At 40.9% G+C, this 24,004-nt stretch overlaps 1 protein-coding gene across 1 annotated transcript; it reads left to right on the forward strand.

Moving 5' to 3' along the window:
- The first annotated feature begins 1,922 nt into the window (after positions 1–1,922).
- Positions 1,923–23,556, forward strand: PSMD12 (proteasome 26S subunit, non-ATPase 12). The gene is made up of 11 exons (XM_081319513.1): positions 1,923–2,113; positions 5,464–5,523; positions 6,004–6,132; positions 8,267–8,374; positions 17,008–17,112; positions 17,812–17,961; positions 18,106–18,240; positions 20,267–20,379; positions 20,892–21,066; positions 21,569–21,646; positions 23,014–23,556. Exons 1-11 carry the CDS (start codon positions 2,006–2,008, stop codon positions 23,221–23,223), a joined length of 1,371 nt encoding a protein of 456 aa, XP_081175639.1. The 5' UTR covers positions 1,923–2,005; the 3' UTR covers positions 23,224–23,556.
- Positions 23,557–24,004: the final 448 nt, after the last annotated feature.

Below are 24,004 nucleotides of genomic sequence, written 5' to 3' on the forward strand. Positions count from 1 at the left end.
ACTGTTGTAAGTCAAGGACTATTTACACTGTATAAAGGCTGCTCCCTGTCCCCATTCAGCTCCTGGCGTCATGTGCTTTATTGCCTACTGGTAGTGATATATTTTTATATCAGTGTTGGTCAAATCTTTTGGCCTTGGATCTAGCTTGCTTTTTGCTGGAACCCAAACCGTGTTAGTCTTTCCATTAGTGTCTACCCAATGGAAAATAATTTGGGTCAATCTTACGTTTAGAATTAAGGAAAAAATTGCATCCGAGCACAGGCATTTATTTTCAGAACCAGAACTGAACTCAATGATTCTTCCACCTCATAATTCTAGGGCAGAGTGACCCGACTCTGACATCTCTTGCTTTCATGAGAATAGGTAACATTCATAATGTAACCTCAGTGAAATGGAGCTTCTCTCCAACCTGGCTTTTCCTTCCCATCTCCTTCCTGGCTACTGGAGGCGAGCAATCGTTAAGTAGCTTTCCTCCACCTGGTATATTTCAGCTGTGTCACACTGAGTCTCCTGAAACGGAGTTTTGAAAACTGTAGTCATATACATCTGCAGGGCACCAAACTGGGGAATGTAGGTCTACAACAGGGGTGTCAAACTCAATTTCATTGAGGGCTGCATCAGCATTGCAGTTGCCCTCAGGGGGCCGGGTGGGTGTGGCCTGGGTGGGCGTGGCTAGAGTGCGTATGGCCTACTGGGTGGGCGTGGCCAGCTCTACATCGTTTGCATCAAGGGTGCCTATGGGGGCCTGGGCAGGAGTGGGAGAGATCTGAGGGTCTCTGGCAGAAGGAGGGTCTCAGGGCCAGAGCCAAGGCAGTGGGGGTCATTCCCTCACTGTTTCCAGGATGGCTTCGCGGGCCGCATGAAACCACTTCGTGGGCCGCATCCGGCCCCCGGGCCTTGTGTTTGACATGTCTGGTCTACAACTTCCCATTTTGCGCACTCCGTTCTTTGAGGTCCATGGTGCTCCCTAAGCTTGTTTTGTTTTCTTGCAGATGTTTCCTTACCCAACTAGCTCACAGCATCAGAAAACAACAGCCCAATCAAGAAACTACTAATTCAGCCAAAACAACAACAAGCAAGGAACCAAAGCACCAAGACCATTCCCACAACACTGACTGGGCCAACCACTAGATCAGGGGTCTCCAACCTTGGCAACTTTAAGACTTGTGGATTTCAACTCTCAGAATTGAGGAATTCTGGGAGTTGAAGTCCACAGGTCTTAAAGTTGCCAAGGGTGAGGAGTACAAACCCCACTTCTTCTTAGCACTGATGAAGATGAAGGTTGACTCAGCCTTCCATCCTTCCGAGGTAGGTAAAATGAGGACCCAGATTGTTGGGGGCAATTAAGCTGACTTTGTAATAATGCCGCTTGGGGTGTGTGTGTGAAAGCCCTAATAAGCAGGCATATACATAGAATGAAGGCTACTGCTAAGTTTGTAAAGCCGCCCTGAGTCTTCGGAGAAGGGCGGGATATAAATGGAATTAAAATTAAATAAATAAATAAATAAATAAATAAATAAATAAATAAATAAATAAATAAATAAATAAATAAATAAATAAATAAATATTATCTAGTTTAGTAACGAAAACAACCAAGCTCAGAGAGCACCACGTTCAGCCCAGAGCTACATCTATTCTCCTCTAATTGGCGGGTCCCTCGACAACTCTCCTCGCTTCCCGTCTCTTCCTGGAGGGTTAACCCGAGGATAACACGGAGCTTCCAAGATCTGGGCTGCAAAATTCGGGACGCCCACCAGATGGCAGAAATAGAGACGCAAAGACGTCTCCACCGAAGGGCGGCTGCGGTTTAAAGCGCTCCTCCGAGGTGACTAAGGCAATGCCTGTTCGCCGGGCGTGAGACGCCACGGGTCCTCGGGAGCAAGGCTGTCCTCGCGGATGCCTCTTGCGATGCTAGCCAGGGGCTTCCGGTTCCGGTGAGTCAGTGCGTGACTTGAGTGTTTGCTTGAGAAGCCTGCGAGCCATTCCGGGCTGGACGAGACCGGCCATGGCGGACGGGGACGCGGAGCGGGCCGATGGCCGCATCGTGAAAATGGAAGTGGATTACAGTGCCACGGTAGACCAGCGCTTGCCCGAGTGCGAGCAAATAGCCCGGGTAAGCGAGCGAAGGCCCCGCCGAGGGCTGAGTCATGGCGCGGCCCGACTTAGGCCGCATCGGGCCCTTTTAGCTGGGAGCGACTCGCGGGGAATCGGGAGATCGCCTCTCCAGACTGACCCGGGCCGGGGGAATCTGGGCAGGGCAGGTGGGAAGAAGAGCGGAAGGGACCCTCTCGGCTCGGGAAACCCCATTGCCCGGCGGGAGAAGGCGACGGAGATAACCGCAGACGGATGGCTCCGCTCCTCGGGCGGCTGGGATGGGGAGAAACGGGGCGAGACGTTGCTCTCTTCCGCCCCAGAAGTGTCACTTGTGCGTGTGAGAGGCAAAGCGCGTGTCGCTCCGTGTTTCTATCGTTCAGGAGTGGTAGAAATCGGGACGAAACTTTGCCCCCCCTCTTTCCCTCCCCCCCCACTGCTTTTCGGAGGAACGAAGCCTCCGGAATTAAATCTAATGAATCAAATTAGACCTTTTCTTGATTGTAACGTTCTGGCGGCTTTTTCCCGAGAGGTAAGTAAGTGTCTGCTTGCATGGGAAGAAAGAGGCAGTTAATGTTTCTTTTGAGCAGGGGTCTTCAAACTTGGCCCTTTTATGACCTGTGGACTTCAACTCCCAGAATTCCTCAGCCAGCGTGTCTGGCTGAGGAATTCTGGGAGTTGAAGTCCACAAGTCATAAAAGGGCCAAGTTTGAAGACCCCTGCTTTTGAGGCTAGTGATGGCAAGAAGTAAGCTTGAAAATTTCCGACCTTTAACCGGAGCTTAAAATTCGGCGGCTGTCTTGTCTCGCTGATAAATCGGGGTCGCTGCTGCTTCGTGACTTTTAAGTTTTATTTGTTTTTTATCTTACTTAGAAACCGCCCCGTGTCTCTTACAGAGAAACCCTTCAGCTACCTTTTAACTCTTGTCCAAGTTACAAGAACAATTATTATGTGGGGAAGTAATATCAAAAGATTTGCATGGGTATCGTATGCTGTGTATCTGGGGTATCCTACGAATTGTTCTGTTTCATTTGTTTCTTGTGCAACATGGCATTGCTTTCATTTGCTGTTTTTTATTAATGCGCCTTCACAAAAAAGGGGGAAATGGATGCTTAAGTATAACATTTTTCACGTTGTTTTTAGAATTGGGTTCTGGTGCTAAGCTAGGTTTACTTCCTGGAGAAGTAATAACTTATTAAAAATGTAAGTCCATGGAGAAAGAAAATCTATCCAGGTTGCTAATTATCTTGTATTTAGAAAATAATACAAAGCTGCCCATCACTATCCAGACCAAGTGATGATGGTGAAGAACTGTTGCTCTCTGCTATATGGATTACATGTTGTCCTGTTAAGGCTATGTACACGTGACTTGCTGAACCCCAGTATCAAACCGGATTTTAATTTAGTTTGTTGGACTAACTCAGTGTTGTGATTCACTTATGGTTAAGCATACTGTATGCATTTAGATTAAGTGGTAAAGTCTCCCTACTACATCTTAATTTCTGATGATTTCAAGAATGCATCCATATTGGTTTATTGGCAACAATACATAAATAGTTAGACTTTGTCCAGTTTTTTCTTTAAAATATTCTATTTCTGAAATTTTCTGGTGGTCATTTATTTGAATACTAACCAAGGTTGACTAAGTGCAGTCACCTGCTTTATATTGGAGTAAACCAGGATTAAATTGTACATGGAAAAATGTGCAATGTTAAATACAAGCTAAAAGATTGAACAGAGCTTTGTGCAAGAAAAGGTTCATTAATATCCCTTAGAATATTATAAGAAATGCAGGCAAAAGCAAAGTATTCACAGTGGGCACTGCCTGGGCCTTCACCTCCCTTTTGGCTGTGGAAAAAAAAGTAAAAATTATCTGGTTAAAGAAGTTATTGCACATAGTTGGAACTTCAGGTGCTGCCTCTGTCAGTGGAGAGATTTGAAGACCTATCATAAGTTTTCTCTTTTGTCCATTTCTTAAACATAAAAGTTCTTTCCCTCCCTCCCTCCCTTCCTTCAATTTCTGTAGCTGCCCAATTTATTAATCAAGTGACTCCATATTTTTGGTATGATTAAATTATTGGAGGAAGATCTCCTGCCTCTCCTGATTTTTTTAAAAAAAACTGCAGCGCATGAACTTACACTCTGAAATGTTCAGTTACATATTGGGAGTGTTGGCCTTTAACAGTTCTGTCTTTTGGAACCAAGTTTTAATTCCACTGTCATGAAGGGCTTGATGTAACGCATTTTTGAATTTGTTTCTTCGCGTAAATATTTTCCCCAGCTTGTTTTTTTGCAATACAAAAGGAATTTTTCAGGGCAGTACACTTTGGCAATAAAATACACATAAAAAGGTAAAGGTTACCCCGCACATGCGTGCTAGTCGTTTCCGACTCTAGGGGCCGGTGTTCATCTCCGTTTCAAAGCCAAAGAGCCAGCGCTTGTCCGAGGACGTCTCCGTGGTCATGTGGCCGGCATGACTAGACGCCAAAGGCGCAAGGAATGCTGTTACCTTCCCACCGTAGTGGTCCCTATTTTTCTACTTGCATTTTTACGTGCTTTCGAACTGCTAGGTTGGCAGAAGCTGGGATGAGTAACAGGCGCTCAATATAATTTAATTGGAAGAGAATAGCTAATGTAAATTATTATGTTTGGCAGAACAGAAATATGTTTGCCATTTACTTGAGAGGAAGCAAGTTGCATTTGGCAAAATGAGGTGCATGCTATAATTTCCCTCTCAGCATCTGATTGAATACCTTATAGATTTGATCTTGGAAAACATTTGAAAAATAATTTCTGAAGACAGCTTTAATAGCATCCTGTTCCTTTGAAATTGAGTATAAAATTAAGGAAATGGATTCTTAATTCAGGAAACTGAAAAGTACAGTTTGACCCTCACTTTTTAAAATGGCAATATATTTTCTTGGTAATAGTAGGTAGCTTATTTCAGGGGTCTCCAACTCTCAGGTTGCAGTCCATAACCAGGCCATGGTCTGTTTGGAACTGGGCCGCATGAGCGGCTGGCTAGCGCATGCGCATAACTCAACTTGTGCAAGTGTTGGACTGGCTAGAAGATTATGTGATTGGTTTACAAAGCAGTCTTGCTGAATTCCCATAAACAAGATATATTTTGGCTTTGAAACTGTGGCTACTTTGAACCAAGCCATAGTTTCCTAGTTTATAATTACTCCTGACTTAGAGTCACTCTGACATTGAGATGGGCGGTACTTAAATTTGATTAAGTAAATGACATGTTTTCATCCAGATTTGTTATATGTTGTATTTACTGATATATAACTTGGCAATTCAGTTAATTTAGAAGTACTTTACCGGTACTTTTTTCATTTGGTTTTAAGCACCCTATTTCTGTTTTAGGATGGAAGGCTTCAGGAAGCAATTGAAACATTGCTGTCATTGGAAAAACAGACTCGAACTGTAAGCATTTTTAAAATGAACTAAACATTTCTTCAGTTTTTAAAATTAGTCATTTTTTCCTCATAAATTGTGACTTCTACAGATATCAAAATAGTAATTGATGTCTTTTCCCCCCAGCTTTTTATATGTTCTTACAGACAATGAGATTCTCAATGATTTTAATTATTATGATTGTAGAAAACAGTGAAAGAGAATTAGTTTACGACTATGAGAGTTAATGCTTAAATAATAGTAAACTTTCTTATAAAGTAAAATCTCCATTTATGAACAAGAATATGGTGTGGAAAAATAGCAATATAAGTACTGGAATAATGAATTGATCATTTGTGAATTCTGAGTTACTTTTCCTCCTGTATACTTGATCTTGCAATCAGAAATATGTTTATTTTCATAAATAGTTAAGTTTTTTTAAAAAAATTAAGGAACTCTTGGAAATATTTTACACTAAAAATGATATTTTATCTCCCATGCTTTTTTAAGGCTTCTGATATGGTTTCCACATCTCGCATCTTGGTTGCTGTAGTAAAAATGTGTTATGATGCTAAAGACTGGAATGCTCTTAATGAAAACATCTTCCTTCTTTCGAAAAGGAGGAGTCAGTTAAAACAGGTGAGTTTACTGAGGGAAAAGGGGGAAGTTTAAAAGGGTTTCTCCTGCTTTTCTATTCTTGTTGTAAGATGATGTCCATCTGTTCCTCCTGCCCCCAATTATATGACCACATTTAGGATGCTTGGTAACCTTTATAATTGGTTGGAGCATCCCAAAGTCACATGATTACAATTTGTGATGTTTTTTGCTGGTTTCTGGAAAAAAATGCTCATCCAGAAGAATGAGTTCTTATTTATGACTGTGGTGTTCGCTTAATGACAGAAGTGATTTGCTTAACGACCACAAAAATGCTGTGCAATTGGGTTTGATCATATGGGTGCCATTGACTTATGACTGTAAAGACTTATGACTGGAAATCCAGTCTCAATTGCGGGTATAAGTTGAGGACTACCTGTATTCCTTTGATGTAATCTCCTACACTACAGCTTGGCAACTATTGGTATATGTCACGGGTCGGCAACCCGCGGCTCTTTGAGCCGTCTCCTGCGGCTCTCAGCCGCCCGGTGCGCGCGCACCTCTTCGAACGGGCAGTGGTGCACGCGCACCTCTCCAAATGGAGAGTGGCACCGCCCATTTGGAGAGGTGCGCGTGCACCTCCGCGCGAACGGGCAGCGGCGCCACTCTTTGAGAAAGCTGCCGCGGCACGTTTGCAGGCTGCCGAAAGCGGCAGCTTTGCAGACGGGGCGTCACCGTCGTGCAACCGGGAACCGGTTCCATCACACATAAAAAAAAGTGGGAGCCGCGTGCGTCCGCGCATGCGCAAGAAAAAACCATTTTGCGCATGTGCAAAATGGTTTTTTTGCGCATGCGCGTGCATGGACGCACGCACACGGCTCCCACTTTTTTTTATGTGTGATGGAACCGGTTCCCAGTGGCTCTTTTCCTTTTTCAGGTTGCCGACCCCTAGTATATGTTGTAAGTAGACAGATCAAGATTTCATACTTGTAAAAGAGAATTCCATGCATGAAATCATTTGTACATATCAGGTCAAATGAAAAGTGTGTGTATTTTGAAGATGATTTCCTTGCAGTTTAAAATTATTTGTTCCTGTTATTTTAAGATTTCTGTAAGGTATTAAATCCTAATGATTTTTTACTATCTTGTATAGATTAGCTTTTATTGTTTAAACCTAATAGTAGGTTTCATTTAAACATTAGATTTGGTGTAAAGTCGACTTTTCACTTCCTATCTGTTGCAGTTTATGCATAGTGACGTAAGTGTTCTGTGTGTAGCATCCCAACTAAAGTTCTCTTCATTCTTGTGAAGTAGGCTGGGTTGAGAGACAGAGACAATCATTATTAAGAGATAGCTAAATTAAATTACTAGCTAATTTTCTAATTTTCTAGGTAATTTTGATTTGTCAGCGGATAATTTTAAAGTACGTAGTTCTAGATTTGTATCCAAGGCTGTTTTGTAGTTGGATTTACTGTGATTGTGACAATGAGTGGTAACTTTGCTTTGACTGAAATATGATACTCAACAAATTGACAAGCTGTCCGGTTGGGAGACTTACTGGTAGTTTATTTATGTTGTTTAAAGTTGTTTTGCTCCCTTTCAACTATTGCCTGATTGCTTAAAAAAAACCACCCAAAACATGCATATGAAGCAAACAGTGCAAGATATATAGAATACAAATAGCAGTTCAAAGTCTCAGGCAAAACTAAATTGCACTGTTTTTGTTTTTAGTAAAGTTGTACACAATGCTAATATATAATGCAAAGAAAAATTTAGTGTTTTAATTTTAAGTTGTAGAAGTCACGATAAGTAAAGAAACAACTTTTGAAATTCTAAAGTAGTGAAATGACTTGTTCTTTTCCACGTAGTACTGGAGAAGTTTCTTCTTTTAGCAGCTTTACCTTACTAAAAAGTAGGAAATATTAGACAAAAATAACTATATCCTCTTGTAGGAAGTTTTTTTTTTTGCTCCATGTGGTGTATATTTGAAAATGAATGCAAACAATCATAACTTCCTATTTGTTTTGTCATGTCTCTTCCTTGCATTGCAAACATTTTCAGTTTCCTTGGCTATTTTGAAATAAAATTGCGTAACAGGCAATATTACTGAAACGAACACCAATGCTACCCATGCAAGTTTATATTCAGTAAGTGTGATCTTTCTCATTATTTATGCTAGGCAGTTGCTAAAATGGTCCAACAGTGCTGTACATATGTTGAAGAGATCACAGATTTGCCAACCAAATTGCAGTTGATTGACACATTACGTACAGTGACGGAAGGAAAGGTAAGATATTTTGTTTTTCACAATCTGTGGCTTTTTAAATTTCTTTGGGTCTGGATGGGGAGGAACAGACTTCAACTCAACCCCGACAAGACCGAGTGGCTTTGCATACCTTCATCCCGGGTCTATTCGGATATTCCATCTCTTTCTATGGGGGGTGAATTATTACCCCCCGTAGATAGGGCTCCAGGGAAGGCCTCTCCGCTACTTGCAAGCGGTGAGGCGTTCCGACCCTCTTGTTCTACCCCGAGGTCCCGGGAGTGAGGATGTGCAGCCTCCTGAGCTCCGGCTGGTGTACCTGAATGCCAGGTCTGTCGTTAATAAAGCTCCTCTCGTCCGTGACTTGGTCGAGGGTGAGCAGGCGGACCTGGCTTGCATCACGGAGACTTGGTTGGGCCCAGAGGGCGGTATTCCTCTGGCTGATCTCTGCCCACCAGGTTTCCGGGTGCTACACCGGCCTCGGGCTCAGGGTAGGGGTGGGGGAGTGGCTGTTGTTATGAGGGAGACCTTAGCTCCGCGGGAGGCCACCGTTCCGCAGATAGTCGGTTGTGAGTCTCTCTTCTTGAGATGCGGCCCTGGTGCGCAGTTGGGCTTGCTGCTGGTGTACCTTTCACCTAGTCACGCAGCAGCAGCCCTGCCTGAGCTTCTCGATGTCCTCTCTGGGTTGGTGGTTGAGTTCCCGAAACTTATAGTTTTGGGGGACTTCAATCTACCATCTCTGGGAGGATCATCTGAGTTGGCTCGGGAGTTCATGGCTTCCATGACGGCCATGGACCTGACGCAAGTAATTTCAGGACCGACTCATGAGGGAGGCCACACCCTTGACCTAGTTTTCTTATCTGGGCGGTGGTTAGATGATCTTGGTGGGGGCTCCCCAATTATTATGCCCCTGTCATGGACCGATCATCATCTCCTGCGGCTGGTCTTCCGTTTTGCCACCCCCCCGCCGTGGGTGTGTGGAACCAGTTAGATGGTACCGCCCCAGACGCTTAATGGACCCCGCGAGATTCCAGGCAGCGCTGGGGTCCCCACCTGCCTCCCCCACTCACAGCTCGGCAGATGCCTTAGTGGAAGCTTGGGAAAGGGCAGCCACTGAGGCTCTTGACCGAGTTGTACCCTTGCGGCCCCTGACCCGATGCAGATCCCGTCGAGCTCCATGGTTCTCCGCGGAGCTCCGGGAGATGAAGCGCCGGAGACGGGGCCTAGAGAGCGGTTGGAGGTCCAGCCGATCCGAATCCGACCGATTGCGACTAAGAACCCATATTAGGTCTTATCTCGCTGCGATAAGGGTGGCGAGGTCTAATCACTTCGCTACCCTTATCGCGTCCGCAGATAATCGCCCGGCCGCTCTGTTTAGGGTGACTCGCTCCCTCCTTAATCAGGAGGTGAGGGAGGAACCCTTGCAGGGTCGTGCCGAGGAGTTTAACAATTATCTGTCGGACAAAATCACTCGGATTCGGACCGGTCTGGACTCCGACTGGGCAGAGTCTGGCGATCAGGACGCGGGTGGTCTTGTCGATATCACTTGGGAGGAGTTTGATTCTGTGACTCCGGAGGAAGTGGACAGGATTATGGGGAGACTGAGCTCCACCACATGTTTATTGGACCCGTGCCCTTCCTGGCTGACTTATGCAGCCCGGGAGAGGACACGCAGCTGGTTCCAGGCAGTTATATCAGCTTCTTTGAGTGAGGGTAGCTTCCCTGCCGTCTTGAAAGAGGCGGTGGTGAGGCCCCTCCTCAAGAAGCCTGCCTTGGACCCAGCTGTATTGAACAACTTTCGTCCGGTCTCCAACCTTCGCTTTCTTGCGAAGGTTGTTGAGAGTGTGGTGGCGCACCAGCTCCCTTTGGTCCTGGATGAAGCGGATTATCTAGACCCGTACCAATCGGGTTTCAGGCCCGGGCACAGCACGGAGACGGCATTGGTCGCGCTGGTGAATGATCTCTGGAGGGCTCGGGACAGGGGTCATTCCTCTGTTCTAGTCCTATTGGACCTCTCAGCGGCTTTCGATACCATCGACCATGGTATCCTGCTGCGGCGTCTCAGGGGATTGGGAGTGGGAGGCACGGTTTTACAGTGGTTCTCCTCCTATCTCCAGGGACGCTCGCAGTCGGTGTTGACAGGAGGGCAGAGGTCGACCGCGAGGTCTCTCGTTTGTGGAGTTCCTCAGGGGTCGGTCCTCTCGCCTCTCCTGTTCAACATCTATATGAAACCGCTGGGTGAGATCATTCGTGGCTTTGGAGTTGGGTATCATCAGTACGCTGATGATACCCAGCTTTTTCTTTCTACCCCAAACCACCCCAGTGATGCCCTCAACGTGATGTCCCGTTGCCTGGAGGCGGTTCGGGTCTGGATGGGGAGGAACAGACTTCAACTCAACCCCGACAAGACCGAGTGGCTTTGCATACCTTCATCCCGGGTCTATTCGGATATTCCATCTCTTTCTATGGGGGGTGAATTATTACCCCCCGTAGATAGGGCTCGCAACTTGGGAGTCCTCCTAGATTCGCGGCTTACCTTGGAAGATCACATGGTGGCCGTGACTAGGGGGGCTTTCGCCCAGGTTCGCCTGGTGCGCCAGTTGCGGCCCTATCTAAGCCGGGATGATTTATGCACGGTCACTCACGCGCTCGTGACCTCTCGTCTAGACTACTGCAACGCCCTCTACATGGGGCTTCCCTTGAGGACCACCCGGAGGCTCCAACTGGTACAGAATGCAGCCGCGAGAGTTGTGTTGGGAGTTTCCCGATACTCCCACGTGACACCTCTGCTCCGTGAGCTGCATTGGTTGCCAGTTGTCTTCCGGGTGAGATTCAAGGTGCTAGTAATGGCGTTCAAAGCCCTCCATGGCATGGGGCCGGAGTACCTCAGGGAACATCTGCTGCCGGCATCAAGCTCCCTGCGCCCTGTGCGTTCCCACAGAGAGGGCCTCCTCAGGGTGCCACCGGTCAGAGAATGCCGTCTGGTGGCCCCCAGGGGGAGATCCTTCTCTGTGGGCGCCCCGGAGCTATGGAACCAGTTACCGGTTGAGCTCCGGACGGCGCCCGATCTGCGCTCCTTTCGCCGCGATCTGAAAACATACTTGTTCGAGCAAGCCGGCCTGGCCTGAGGGGGGATTGGTGGGGTTTTTTATCATTTTTATTGGGGTTTTTATTATGTATCAATTGTATTTTAATCGGGCATGCATTTAATTATTTTTTAATTTTTGTAAATTTCTGTGTTTTATTCTTGCCCTGTACACCGCCCTGAGTCCTTCAGGAGAAGGGCGGTATAGAAATGATAATAAATTAAATTAAATTAATTCATCATACTTCTGCAACACTCGGGTGGTGTTTTTTTTTTGTACCTTGCAAACTAAATGTAGTTATCATGAAACAATTTGATAAATTCCAACTTTAAAATTAGCTAATGGAGGGTATAAGACAGCATAGAAATGGACAGCTCCAAGAAGTCAAGAAATACATCTTGTGAATGTATGTGAAAGATGTGAAGGAACAGCCTTGAATGCCTTGGGAAAGAGATTCAAATGCCGAGATGTGTCCGTACCTACAAAGATCAGAATCATACAAAGCATAATATTACCTGTAACGCTCTATGGAAGGACTTGGAAGAAGTAAGATAGAAAGAAGCATTGATGCTTTTAAACTTTGATGTTGAAGACTCATGAGAAAAATGTGGATAACTAGAAAACAAACCATTGAACAAATCTGCCCAGAATTCTCATTTGAGGTACAAATGATAAGGCTCAAATTAAATGTGTTGTGTGAAGACGTAGCTCTCTTAAGGCTGGGACAGATGGATAGAAGAAGAGGGTGACCAGCAGCAATTTGGGTTGACTCAGTTATAGTGGTGATGAGTGCACCATTAAAAGACCTGAAGAACTAGGTTAGGAAGAGGTCATCACGGAGAAAATCTATGGGGTCACTAAGATGGACAAGAACTTGATGGCATGTAATCAATTAATCTTGATCCATTCATTCTTTTATTTGCCTTGTGATTCAGTCCTCATTCTTTCTATATAAAAGCCCATCTGTTTTCTAGTGGTCATTCACATTGTATTCAATCTGCATGTATGCATTTACCCATTCATTCTTGCCCCTGTCCTTGTTTTATCACCTGAAGTTCTTAAGAAACTTACTCTGTTTTCATTCAGTGTACTTTTATGTTTCTTTTGACATATACAGCCCAAATGGCAGATGTCTATTTTTGACAGTATTACTAGCTTAGTACATAAGGGACACTTTGTCTTGACCTCAGCAAAGCATTCAACAAACATAATATCTTCATTAAAGAAATATAAAATACAGGTGAGGTAACTGTTAGATGGATTTGTAATTGATTCTCAGCATTCAGAGAATACTACTGATAATTGGCTCTACATTAGTTTGGAAAGTATTGAATAGGCTACGGGTCCCCAACCCCTGGTCTGTGGACCAGTACTGGGCCGCGGCATGCCAGCAGTCGGTTTGCACAAACAAGCAAAGCGCCATCCGCGAAATGCAGGTAACACACAAAACCACACACCTTCCGGTCTGTGGGAAAACTTTTCTCTATGGAACCGGTCCCTGGTACCCAAAAGGTTGGGGACCTCTGAAATAGACAACAGAACTATCCTAGGCCCTGGGATGTTTAGCCTTTTATTAATGACCTAAATGATTTAGGGGATGATATCAGAGCTGCAGGTGACATAGAATTACCAGCTAACACTTTACAAGAGTAAATCGACATGGTCTTGTGCTTTCCCTGTGATTGTACTACGTGGCTTTTAATTCTTCTTAGCATTTGTATTGCCTATATGGCTTTTAAAATTTTTTTTGGTACTGTTTATGTTTTAATTGTAAGCCTTCCAGAGTCATGAATGTGAGATGGGTGGCATGGCACAGCACGGCATGGTATCATTATATTTTGCAGTAATCATTTTACCTACATTTTTCTTTTCATCCAACAATTTTTTTCATTCCATCAGGCACTTTCTTGCATAATTCCAATTACCAGGATTCCCCACCCCTCCATAGCATTCTGTAACGATTCTTTTCAGCCTGTTCCAAGCAGCTTCTACACCAGTAGTAATCTTTTGTCTTCTTCATGCAGGACTCTTGCTTTTTCTTCTTAAAGTTGGTTTACTTTCACTGTCTTTTTTAGCTCCATTCCTTATAGCATAAATTGACATGCTATAACCCAGTGGTTTCTAGCCTTTTCTATATCCCACACCCCTAGAACGCTTCTGATATATTTATTTTATTTATTTATTATATTTTTATACCGCCCTTCTCCCGAAGGACTCAGGGCGGTGTACAGGGCAATAAATATAAAAACAAAATACAAAAATTAAAAAATATTCTCGCACCCCTTACAAAAGTTTGAACTAACAGCAACAAATTATGCATATACACTATAATTTTGAAAACCCAAGTTTTTGCACCCCTTGGAATATCATCTTGCCACCCCCAGGAGGTGTGAGCACCCCTGTTTGGGAACCCCTGTTCTAACCATATATTTGAAAAATGACTTGTTTTAAGCCAGATACTATTAAATAATTACTGATCTCCCAAAAGTGTAACCACTTATTTTTGCTCTTTTACTTTACTGTAACCCCTGTAAAAATGTATTTGTGTCTTCTTACAATGTTTTATTCCCTGGATTATATCCATCTACCTTCTCTTCTCTGCCTATATCTATTAGTTCCACAAGGTCAGACACCTTCATTAAGATCTGTTGCACCCTTCTTCCTTTTCTCGATTTCACAAATACGCACAATATGTGGTTTTTTTTAATTTGGTTAGTTGCTTCATCCTTTTAAATTATTGTATTTCTACAGTATTCCAAGTTACTGCCTCCTCAGGCTGGTCCATAAATATGGATTTCTACCATATATCATGCCAAAAACATGATAAATGGAGCAGCAGATGATAGGGATGTAGAATAAGAAAGCATTTCATACTCGCAATGGCTTGTCCTGATCATTCTCAAGAGAGTTTGGTGTAGAAAAAAAAAAGTTAAAATTTGAACACCACTGCCAGGTGATCCTATGGGGAAATTTTGTAAAGCTTTCATTGAAGAGGAAAGCTGAGTAAAACTTCATTAGAAATCATGATTTGATTTTGGTAATAAAAAGGGGGCTTCTGAATTATATCTGCATTCCTTTCGGTACCTTGAATTTTTTCAGCAATTCCATTAATACTTATGTTTTCTCTAGTTAAAGTGAAATTTTAAATGCTGTATGATTGGATCCATTGTATAAATAACTTCTTTGTATGTTCTTGTCTTGGTTCTAACAATTAAATAACTTTAAATGAATCAGTATACTCTTACTATTGCTTTTATTCTCGACTGTAATTAACACTTCTGTCAATATGGCTTACCACAAGTGCTTTTCTTGGTTACTGAATCGGGAACATATCATTACATTAAGAGTTTACATACTTTGAGCTGGAATAGCTAAAATAATAGTCACCTTTGATGGTGAGATGGGCAGCATATAAAAAGAATAAATGAATATTATAAAACAGTAGAAAGATAAATTCATACTCCAGTAGTGAATAGTTAGCCAATATTATTTGTCAATATTTAAATTGGGGGCTGTCAGTTTTTTTTTACAAAGAAACAAGGCAAGGGAATATTGAGCAATTTGGAAAAAAATCCTTAAGTTCTATTCATGATTTTTTCTTTATTCTTTATAAACAGCATAGTTTTATACAATCTTAACAATGTTAACCATTATATATTTCACCAATCTGTTTTTTCAACATTTATAATTATAAATGTACTAGTAACACATAAGAAATAAAGCTTGTTATTTATTGTTATTGGCTAATGGTTGAGTATGTATCCTGCCTTGCATAAGCACAGAATCTGTATAGTAATAAAGATATGATAGGAGCTCTGGCCTTCTCTCCTCTATCACAATCCCAGGATACTTTGGTAAACTATACACCTTCCAAACTCTCCTCAGTCATGGTATATCTGAAACATCTATTCCTTATAATAACTTGGCCTTATGACTCATTAGTACATAAATACACATTAACTCGTTAGCATATTAAGCATTTCTATTTTATTTTACTTTGGATTTTATTTTCCCCCCAATGTATTTTTATTGCATTATAAAATATTAATATGATGCTATAAAATACAGATTATAAGTGAATACAGTGATACTTACACAATAGAAACCGAAAAACAATTTACCCTGAGGGTGAGTTAGATCAGGGCTTTTCAACCGGTGGTACACGTACCACTTGTACTTTGCCACATGGCAGGTGGTACATGATTGCTAGCCAAGTGTAGCAGAGGAAGGGAATGAGCCTAAGCGAGCCAAGCCTGAGGGAGAGAGGGAGAAGCAGCTGCAGCTGCAGGACTGTCTGGGCTTGGCAGAAGCCCCAGGAGCCGGTAGGGCTCCAGCTGATTGGCGCTTCAAGAAGCAACTTGGAGCTGTAGGTGAACTGAAGAAAAAAAGGGGGGGAGAGAGGAGAGGCTATAAAAGAATGTTTGGGTGGGGGAAGGGGAAAAAGGACAACCGGAAAGGTTTAATCCCTTTAAACAAATGTAATTAGTTTTACCCCCTTTAATTGAGTCTGTGGCTTTTAGAAAGTTTTCTTTGAAGGTAAACTAGCTTAATTTAAAGCTAAAGCTTTTTGCAATTGCCAGAGCCTTTCAGTCTTGGTTGCAACATTGTGACATGTGACTCGCCTGAGGCAGCTTAAAGAGAAAGAAAAATGGAGTTTGTGTTTCTTTATTTTCTCGCTTTACACTTGATTACTATGTCTTTCAAGGGTACAGGGAAGGGATTGGGGAGGGGTGTATTCTTACTACACTGTGGAAGAGCTCAGAAGAGCCAACTTTAAGTCCTGTGGACTTCAACTCCCAGAATTCCTCAGCCAGCCATGATGGCTGAGGAATTCTGGGAGTTGAAGTCCATAAGTCTTAAAAGTGCCAGGTTTGAAGACCCATGAACTAGCTGGTAGTGGTGCATATTAATAAACATGGATAAATTCATCATATATTTGTCAGTGCAAAGGGAAAGTGATTCAGCAAAGGAACAGCCACCAAAGAAATTAAAACTGGTACTTTTTTTCTTTTTTCTACAGTTTGTAATAGTTTATTAGATTATAGAATAAAATACAAAAATACAAAAGCAAATAGTAGGACTGTGGTGAGGAAAAAGGGGGGGAAAGTGAGGGTGAGAAGAGAAAAAGAACAGAGTTCCTCTGTTGCAGTAGATTAAACATTAACATTGAACCTCAACCTTTTACTTTTCTATAATATTATAAACTATTTCTATAACAACAAATGAATCTAATCAGTAAAACCCAAAATCCCCCCCTTTTTTTTTTAGTCGTCAAGTTTTTGACACCTTGCTAAGCACTGGTGGTACTCAAATATTGTCCTAAAAGTGGTACAGTCTATGAAAAGATCGAAAAGTCCTGATTTAGATAACTTAAAAACTGAGAAAAAAGTTTATATCAACTATTTTCAAGATGTGAATAAACATAAGATTGTTTGTATAATTGATTCTAAGTATGACATTGATAAATGTATGTTACATTTGTGAAAATAATAAGGCTTCTTCCACATATACAATACTAGATTTGTGCACTGGTTAATTCTTACATAAAATTCAATGCCTTGCTATTTTTAGATATACGTTGAAATTGAGAGGGCTCGGCTGACAAATACATTGGCAAAAATAAAAGAACAGAATGGTGAAGTAAAAGAAGCAGCCTCAATTTTGCAGGAACTTCAGGTAATGTAAAAGAACAGCTTAGCTTGGGATCAGTGCCTGTATTTCAAATACTGTCATTTCTCCTTTTAATTTTTAAAATCTGTTTTGATCAATTATCCAGTAGCAATATAAGAACATTAAATAGGGCAGATGTTTTGGTGTATTTATCTCTTGTGTTTTTGACACCTTTTTAATAGAGTGGTTAAATTCATTGCCTACACAATATTGTTCACTTCCCACAAAGGGTTGCAAAGCTTACCTTTCCCAGCCTGAAGATAACCAACTTTGTAGGAGATTCCCCAAGAAAACAGTGAAGATATTTTCTAAGAAGGTGTATTAGGTGGGGTTTGAAATCTAGTGCAGTGCACATCATCTTTTGCAATGGGAGTTTTTTCTCCCCCTGCCCCCAGCCTTTAAGAACAGACTTTTGAGGGCATGGCCAGGGCAAATTTTCCTGATATAATTTTCCAAAAAGCTTAAATTTTACTTTCAGCTTGACCAAAATTCAAAATAAATGAAGCTTATTCAACTGGGAATTGAATAAACGAGCCTACCGAATCTTGTCATACTGTAACTGTTTTGATTTGCTGTACACTTGTGACTACCAAATGAAAAATTTTATTTAAGTTAAAAATTAATTACTGCTTTTGTTAGCTTTGGGCGCAGTTCTTAGAATTTCACGTGTCACAGTCTGTAATATTTTAATCTTCTGAACTTTAGGTGGAGACCTATGGATCGATGGAAAAGAAGGAACGTGTAGAGTTTATCTTGGAACAGATGAGGCTCTGTCTGGCTGTAAAGGACTACATTCGGACTCAAATTATAAGCAAAAAAATAAACACCAAATTTTTCCAGGAAGAGAACACCGAAGTATGTCTAGTGGTAGAAAACTTTTGATTTGCTGGTTTATGGGGTGTTATTCACACATCTTAAATAATTCTCACACTGCTGGGGAAGTGACAGATGTGTATGCTTAATGTGTCTCTCCTAACCCAACGTTATTTGACATTTCAGAAACTAAAATTGAAATACTACAATTTAATGATTCAGGTGGATCAGCATGAAGGTTCTTATCTTTCCATTTGTAAACACTACAGAGCTATTTATGACACACCCTGCATCCAGGCTGAAGGTGAAAAATGGCAACAGGTAAACAACAAAAGAAAAATGGGTTATAAGCTGTTAATGTCTCTACAGGCAAATGCTGCCTTTAATGAAGATATAGTTTTTTTAGGGCAGCGAAAGTCAAATGCTAACGTTTTCATATAATCATTTTAGGGGGAAAAGCGATTCATATTCCATGTACCTTTCTTGTTGTTTCTAGAACAGCTTCAACATTATTTTCTTTTTTATTAAATAAAATGTAGTTAAGAGTTATATTTGATGGAATAAAATCTTATCAGCCCATATGGAAGATACCTTCAAACGTAGTTAGATAATATTTGGCACTTTTTGCAAATGGGGAATGCTGCTTTATGTCTTGAAATTTACTTTAATTCAGTTGAAGCTTTTGAAGTAGAAAGGAGTAATTTTTCATGTGGGTCTGAAGCTGTGTCACATATTACTTAAACAGTTTTTCTCCAAGCTAAGTTTGAAAAACTGCAGGGAGAATGAAGAATCAGCATTGTTGGACATGCAGGCAGTGTTGGAGGCTGGTTCTTTGTTTTGCAACATTTGGCTCCCTCTCTTTTTAATTGAAATATATGGGTACACTGGAGACCCAGCTGTTGCATTGACAGAGGAAACACTGGGCAGAGAGGTCATTCAACCTGACCATGCTTAAATAACTTAAAACAGTGCAGATTTTTCCACATTCTGTGTATGACAATTGGGCAGAACCTTTGAAGAGTGACCTTCATAAGTGCAGGATTTTCCATGGATGCTCATCTGTCATTCCACCTTGTAAACATTTGCTCCAGCCATATAGTCAGTCTAGTAGGAATCTGAACCAAACTTGATTCTCATGCATGTGGGGGGCATGAAAAGTTAATAGGTATATGTGATCGTAAAATACCGATAGGAAAGAAGTCAGATTTTGGCGCCAAACAGTTCAAATAGTTAAAAATGTTATGCATGAAAATTCTGAAATGGCCCAAGAAGAAAAAGTTATTTATTTATTTAGATTTATATACTGCCCTTTCCCGAAGGACTCCGGGCGGTTTACAGGGTATTTAAAAGAAAATCCATACAAAAGTTAAAAACAATTAAAAAAGATTAAATGAAATCCTGAGAGAAAATAAAAAACCCAGTTAAAATTAAAAATTCTCAGCCTGGGCCAGAGAGCTCGAAGAGCCAGGTCTTCAGGTCCCGGCGGAATGAACGGAGGTCAGGGGCAGTCCTAAGCTCCGCGGGCAGCTGGTTCCAAAGGGCAGGCGCGCCCACTGAGAAGGCCCTACCCCTGGGTGTTACCCGCCGGCAATCTTTAACCGCCGGCACCCTGAGAAGTCCCTCCCTGTGGGAGCGCACTGGATGAAGGGAGCTTGATGCCGGCAGCAGGTGTTCCCTCAGATATCCCGGACCCAAGCCATTTAGGGCTTTATAGGTCATCACCAGCACCTTGAATCTCACCCGAAGGGCAACCGGAAGCCAATGCAGCTCGCGGAGTAGAGGTGTTACATGGGAGTATTGGGAGACCCCCATCACGAAATTTGCTACTGATAAAAATACATGTAAATTATTTAAGATGCAGGAAACCAGAGCTCCTATTCTGTGTAGTAGTGATATTCCATATAAACAAACTTTGATACAAAGGGGAATGTGGAAAAAATGTTGTCCTTAAAATGTAATTCACGGCTAATCCCTTCCAGCAAAGGTATCTTAGGAATTGAAAACTCCATACAAATTTATAGAACAATGTTCCAAGATTTTGAAAATGCTTTCAGGTACATATATGGAAATTCTACTAATTCCACTTTAAAATGAAGAATTCGAGCCTAATAAGAAAGCTTTAAATTGTTTTCAAGGAATTTCCTTATTTTGTATCTAAAATTGATGATGAGTTTGGTTCCTTTCAGCTCTCCAAACTTGTAATTCCGAGTTAAGTTTGATTACAAAGTGGTACATAATTTTTTTTAAAAAAATCAGCTGCTTGTTCCAAGTGGTACTTGTAATATTGTTTATTTTCATATATTACTACATCTCTGCAGATTGGTTTCTTTCTCTTTCTCTGAAACAGGCACTGAAGAGTGTTGTGTTGTATGTCATCCTATCCCCTTATGATAATGAACAGTCTGATTTGGTGCATAGAATAAGCAGTGATAAGAAACTAGAAGACATTCCCAAATATAAGTAGGTGGTTTCTATTTTTTTTATTTAGGAATACGTTTGGGATGAAATCAGCACAAATGTTAATTTGCAGAATATGTGCCCTGTAGAATGTCATATATTCATAATGCTGTGTTGTTGGTAGGGAGATGGTAAGATATATAGTGAACATATTTGAACTACCCCATTTATGGAATGTAAAATAATAGTTATGATGTTGGTGTGCATGTAAGATATCAATTTCTGTTCCCAAGTTTGTATATGTATATATGTTAAACTGTATTAGTATCCTTGATGCATATTTGTAAATATTTTTTGGTAAATATGTGTATACTGATATGTATAGTAATGCTGGTATACTCTTTTGAATTAATAGTTTATTTTCTAACATATTAATACAATTACACCTGCCTAATAAAGCAAGTAAGGTAGATTAATGCACTGGTACCACTGGCAGAATTCTTTTAGAAAATGCACTGTTCTGATGGATGTGAAGATGATTTAGCCATTTACAAAGGCGCTCTTTTTTTGAACAGAGATCTTTTAAAACTGTTTACTACTATGGAATTGATGCGCTGGACTACCCTTGTGGAGGATTATGGGAAAGAATTGAGGGAAGGATCCCTCGAAAGTCCTGCAACAGATGTGTTTGCATACACAGAGGAAGGTGAAAAAAGATGGAAAGATTTAAAAAATAGAGTAGTGGAACATGTAAGTCAATTCTGTTTTTTAGCCCTTTGTCATTAATAGCAGTCGTCCTTTTTATTCAAACTGTTTTGTCAGTGGGACTGATGTAGTGCTTATTGCCAAACACTATTTGAGAAGTTATTTTTGACAGATACGCATTTGTGTATCTAGTTGAAATATAGGAATATAAATTGAATAGTGTAGCAGTGCTGTTCCATATAAATAAACTTTGATATGGAGAGGAGTGTGGGAAAAATGTTGTCTTTAAAATGTAATTCACTGCTAATTCCTTCCAGCAATTTGTTTGCTGTACATTAGAGTTGTATCTGGGAATATTTTGTATGTTTCCTAATTTATTCCTGAATAAATTATTTAACTCACTCTCAATAAGTATTTGAAACAAGCAAATGCTTGAATCCATTACAAGATTTCCTTTTATATTTTGGGAAATTATTTCAATTAATACCTAACTAATACCTAATTTCAACGAATACCTAAAAATCTATTCTGATTTTTTTTTCTTTAGAATATTCGAATAATGGCAAAATATTATACCAGAATTACTATGAAGAGAATGGCACAACTTTTGGATTTATCAGTTGATGTAAGTGATGCTCAAGATTGCTTATGCCTTTCACATGAGAGAAAATATATGACACTGTTGAAAAAAGTGCAGTATTTTTGGAGCTTTTAGAAACCAATTTCCATGATGATAAACATTTAATTTAGTAGTAGAATCAGTAAATCTCATTGAGATTGTGAAAGGAAAAATATCTTGAATATTTTTTTCTGTATAAATCAAACATATTTCTTTGATAGTCAATTAAAATAAAGACTGGTGTCTGCTGAGACATACTTAGTAAAAGGATCAAATTCTTGGCAGTGGGCAGAGTCAGCCTGCAATACTGCATTCTAACTACTGCATCACCAGGACTCTGCTACACAGATACTTATCTTTAGTTACAGATTTGTATTGTCTCATGCAAGATTATTTTGACACATTGATTAGTTCATTTATATATAAAGATTGGTTGAATGTAGTTGAATACAGGTAGTCCTCTACTTATGGCTGGTTGTTTTAACGGTGGTTCACAGTCACAACAGCCTCAAAACAGGTGCTTTCTAGCTTATAAAATGTCATGCCAGCCTCTACTGGTCACATGACTGCATTTCAAATGCTTGGCAACCTGTTGACATTTATGCCTAGTCGTGATTGCATTTGAAATCATCTCTGCACGTTTCCCCAGAAAGTCATTGGGGAAGCCAGCATGGAATGTTGCGAGGAGAGGGGACTTGAGGATTTGAGGTCTGTTCCCCCAGAATGCTGAGGGATTTCCCCTCACCTCCCCATGCAGGGAGGGGAAATTCTCCCATGTGTAGAGGAACAGGCCTCAAATCTGGCCAAAAAGCTAGCAAATCTTTCAGAAAACACTGGTGTTTGCTAATGTTTTAGTAAACACCATCATCACTACCCTGCTAGGGAGGAGCCTGAGTCTTTCAGAACACTGGCATTTTAACAAATGCCAATTGTTACCACCTTCCATAGTGGAAAACATTAGTGAAAACCAGCCCTCTGAACCTTCCAGAACAATGGCATTCGCTACCATTTTCACCAAATGTAATGCCTGTTCCTCCAGCGCACCAAAAGATTTCCCCTATGGAAATTCTGGAAAAATCTTTGGCGTGCTGGAAGAGTAGAACCTGGAATGCTGGAGGACCTCTAAACGGGGGGGGGGGGGGGGAAATTCAGTGCCAAACCACGTTTTTTGGTTTTGTGTTTTTAAAGTGATGACATCAGATAATCCAGCCAAACACAAATATTTCTTAAGTACATTTCATTGGAAGTATGTATGTGTATACATTCATTTCTGCAGAGTATGGATAACTCTGATGTTGTGAAACAATGAAATTTCATTCAAAATGAGTTGTTGGTTTGACTACCTGATTCTGTGTCATTTATTTGCCTTACAGGAATCTGAAGAATTTTTGTCCAACTTAGTGGTGAATAAGACCATCTTTGCAAAAGTTGATAGGCTGGCGGGAATTATCAACTTTCAGAGACCCAAGGACCCAAATAACTTACTCAATGACTGGTCTCAGAAGCTCAATTCCCTGATGGCTCTAGTTAACAAAACTACACACCTCATTGCCAAAGAGGAGATGATACATAACTTGCAATAAGGTGCCTCAGTAGCCTTAATGCTTTAGAGAGGCATTGAATTGGCCATAGAGACTTTATCCCACTGTATATTTTTTCATCTCTCCCTTCCAGATGAAACTTAGAACATAATCACTCTTGAAGAATTGTTGACAATTAAGTTCCTTTGATTATTAATTTGGTTTATAACAATTTTTTTGCTGCAATTGATGGGGAAAAATAAAATTGTACTGCTTGTGTAACGGAAATGGCCTTTGATTTATCCCAATTCAACCTGGATTTGTCTGATTTGCATATCTTTTTACACTGCTAGATATATGTTGTAATACATTCTTTTATAAAGAAATGTGACAGTGTTTATTTAATGTTGATTCTCTTAGACTGAAATTTCAAGCATGAAACAAGTATAATTTCTCTCCAGTGCTAAAGTATGGTAGGTTTACAGCAGATCAAGAAAAGCATGGAATTAAGTTGTAGCTGTTTTGTATGTTTTTATACATCAATGCTTTTCACGTACATTTATCTAGGTACGTTAACATAAACAGTTACAAAAAAAAAGTCTAAAGCATTGCTGATACTTCATTGTGTTTTGATGAAGGAACTTATCTAGGCTGTTTCAAGTAACCTTAAGATCTAAAATGAAAGCAAAATGTAAATAAATCCAACTGGTTTTTTAACCTTGCATTCAACTGGTAAATAGCCATTTAAGTTTTGGCTCATAAACTTAAGGTTAAATTTTAAATGTATAGGCCTGCAGAGTGCTATATGCTGCAATTAATTAATTATATGAGCCTTGTTCAGATA

The sequence above is a fragment of the Vipera berus genome, assembly GCF_964194415.1.
Source record: "Vipera berus genome assembly, chromosome: 2".
Lineage (NCBI taxonomy): Eukaryota > Metazoa > Chordata > Lepidosauria > Squamata > Viperidae > Vipera > Vipera berus.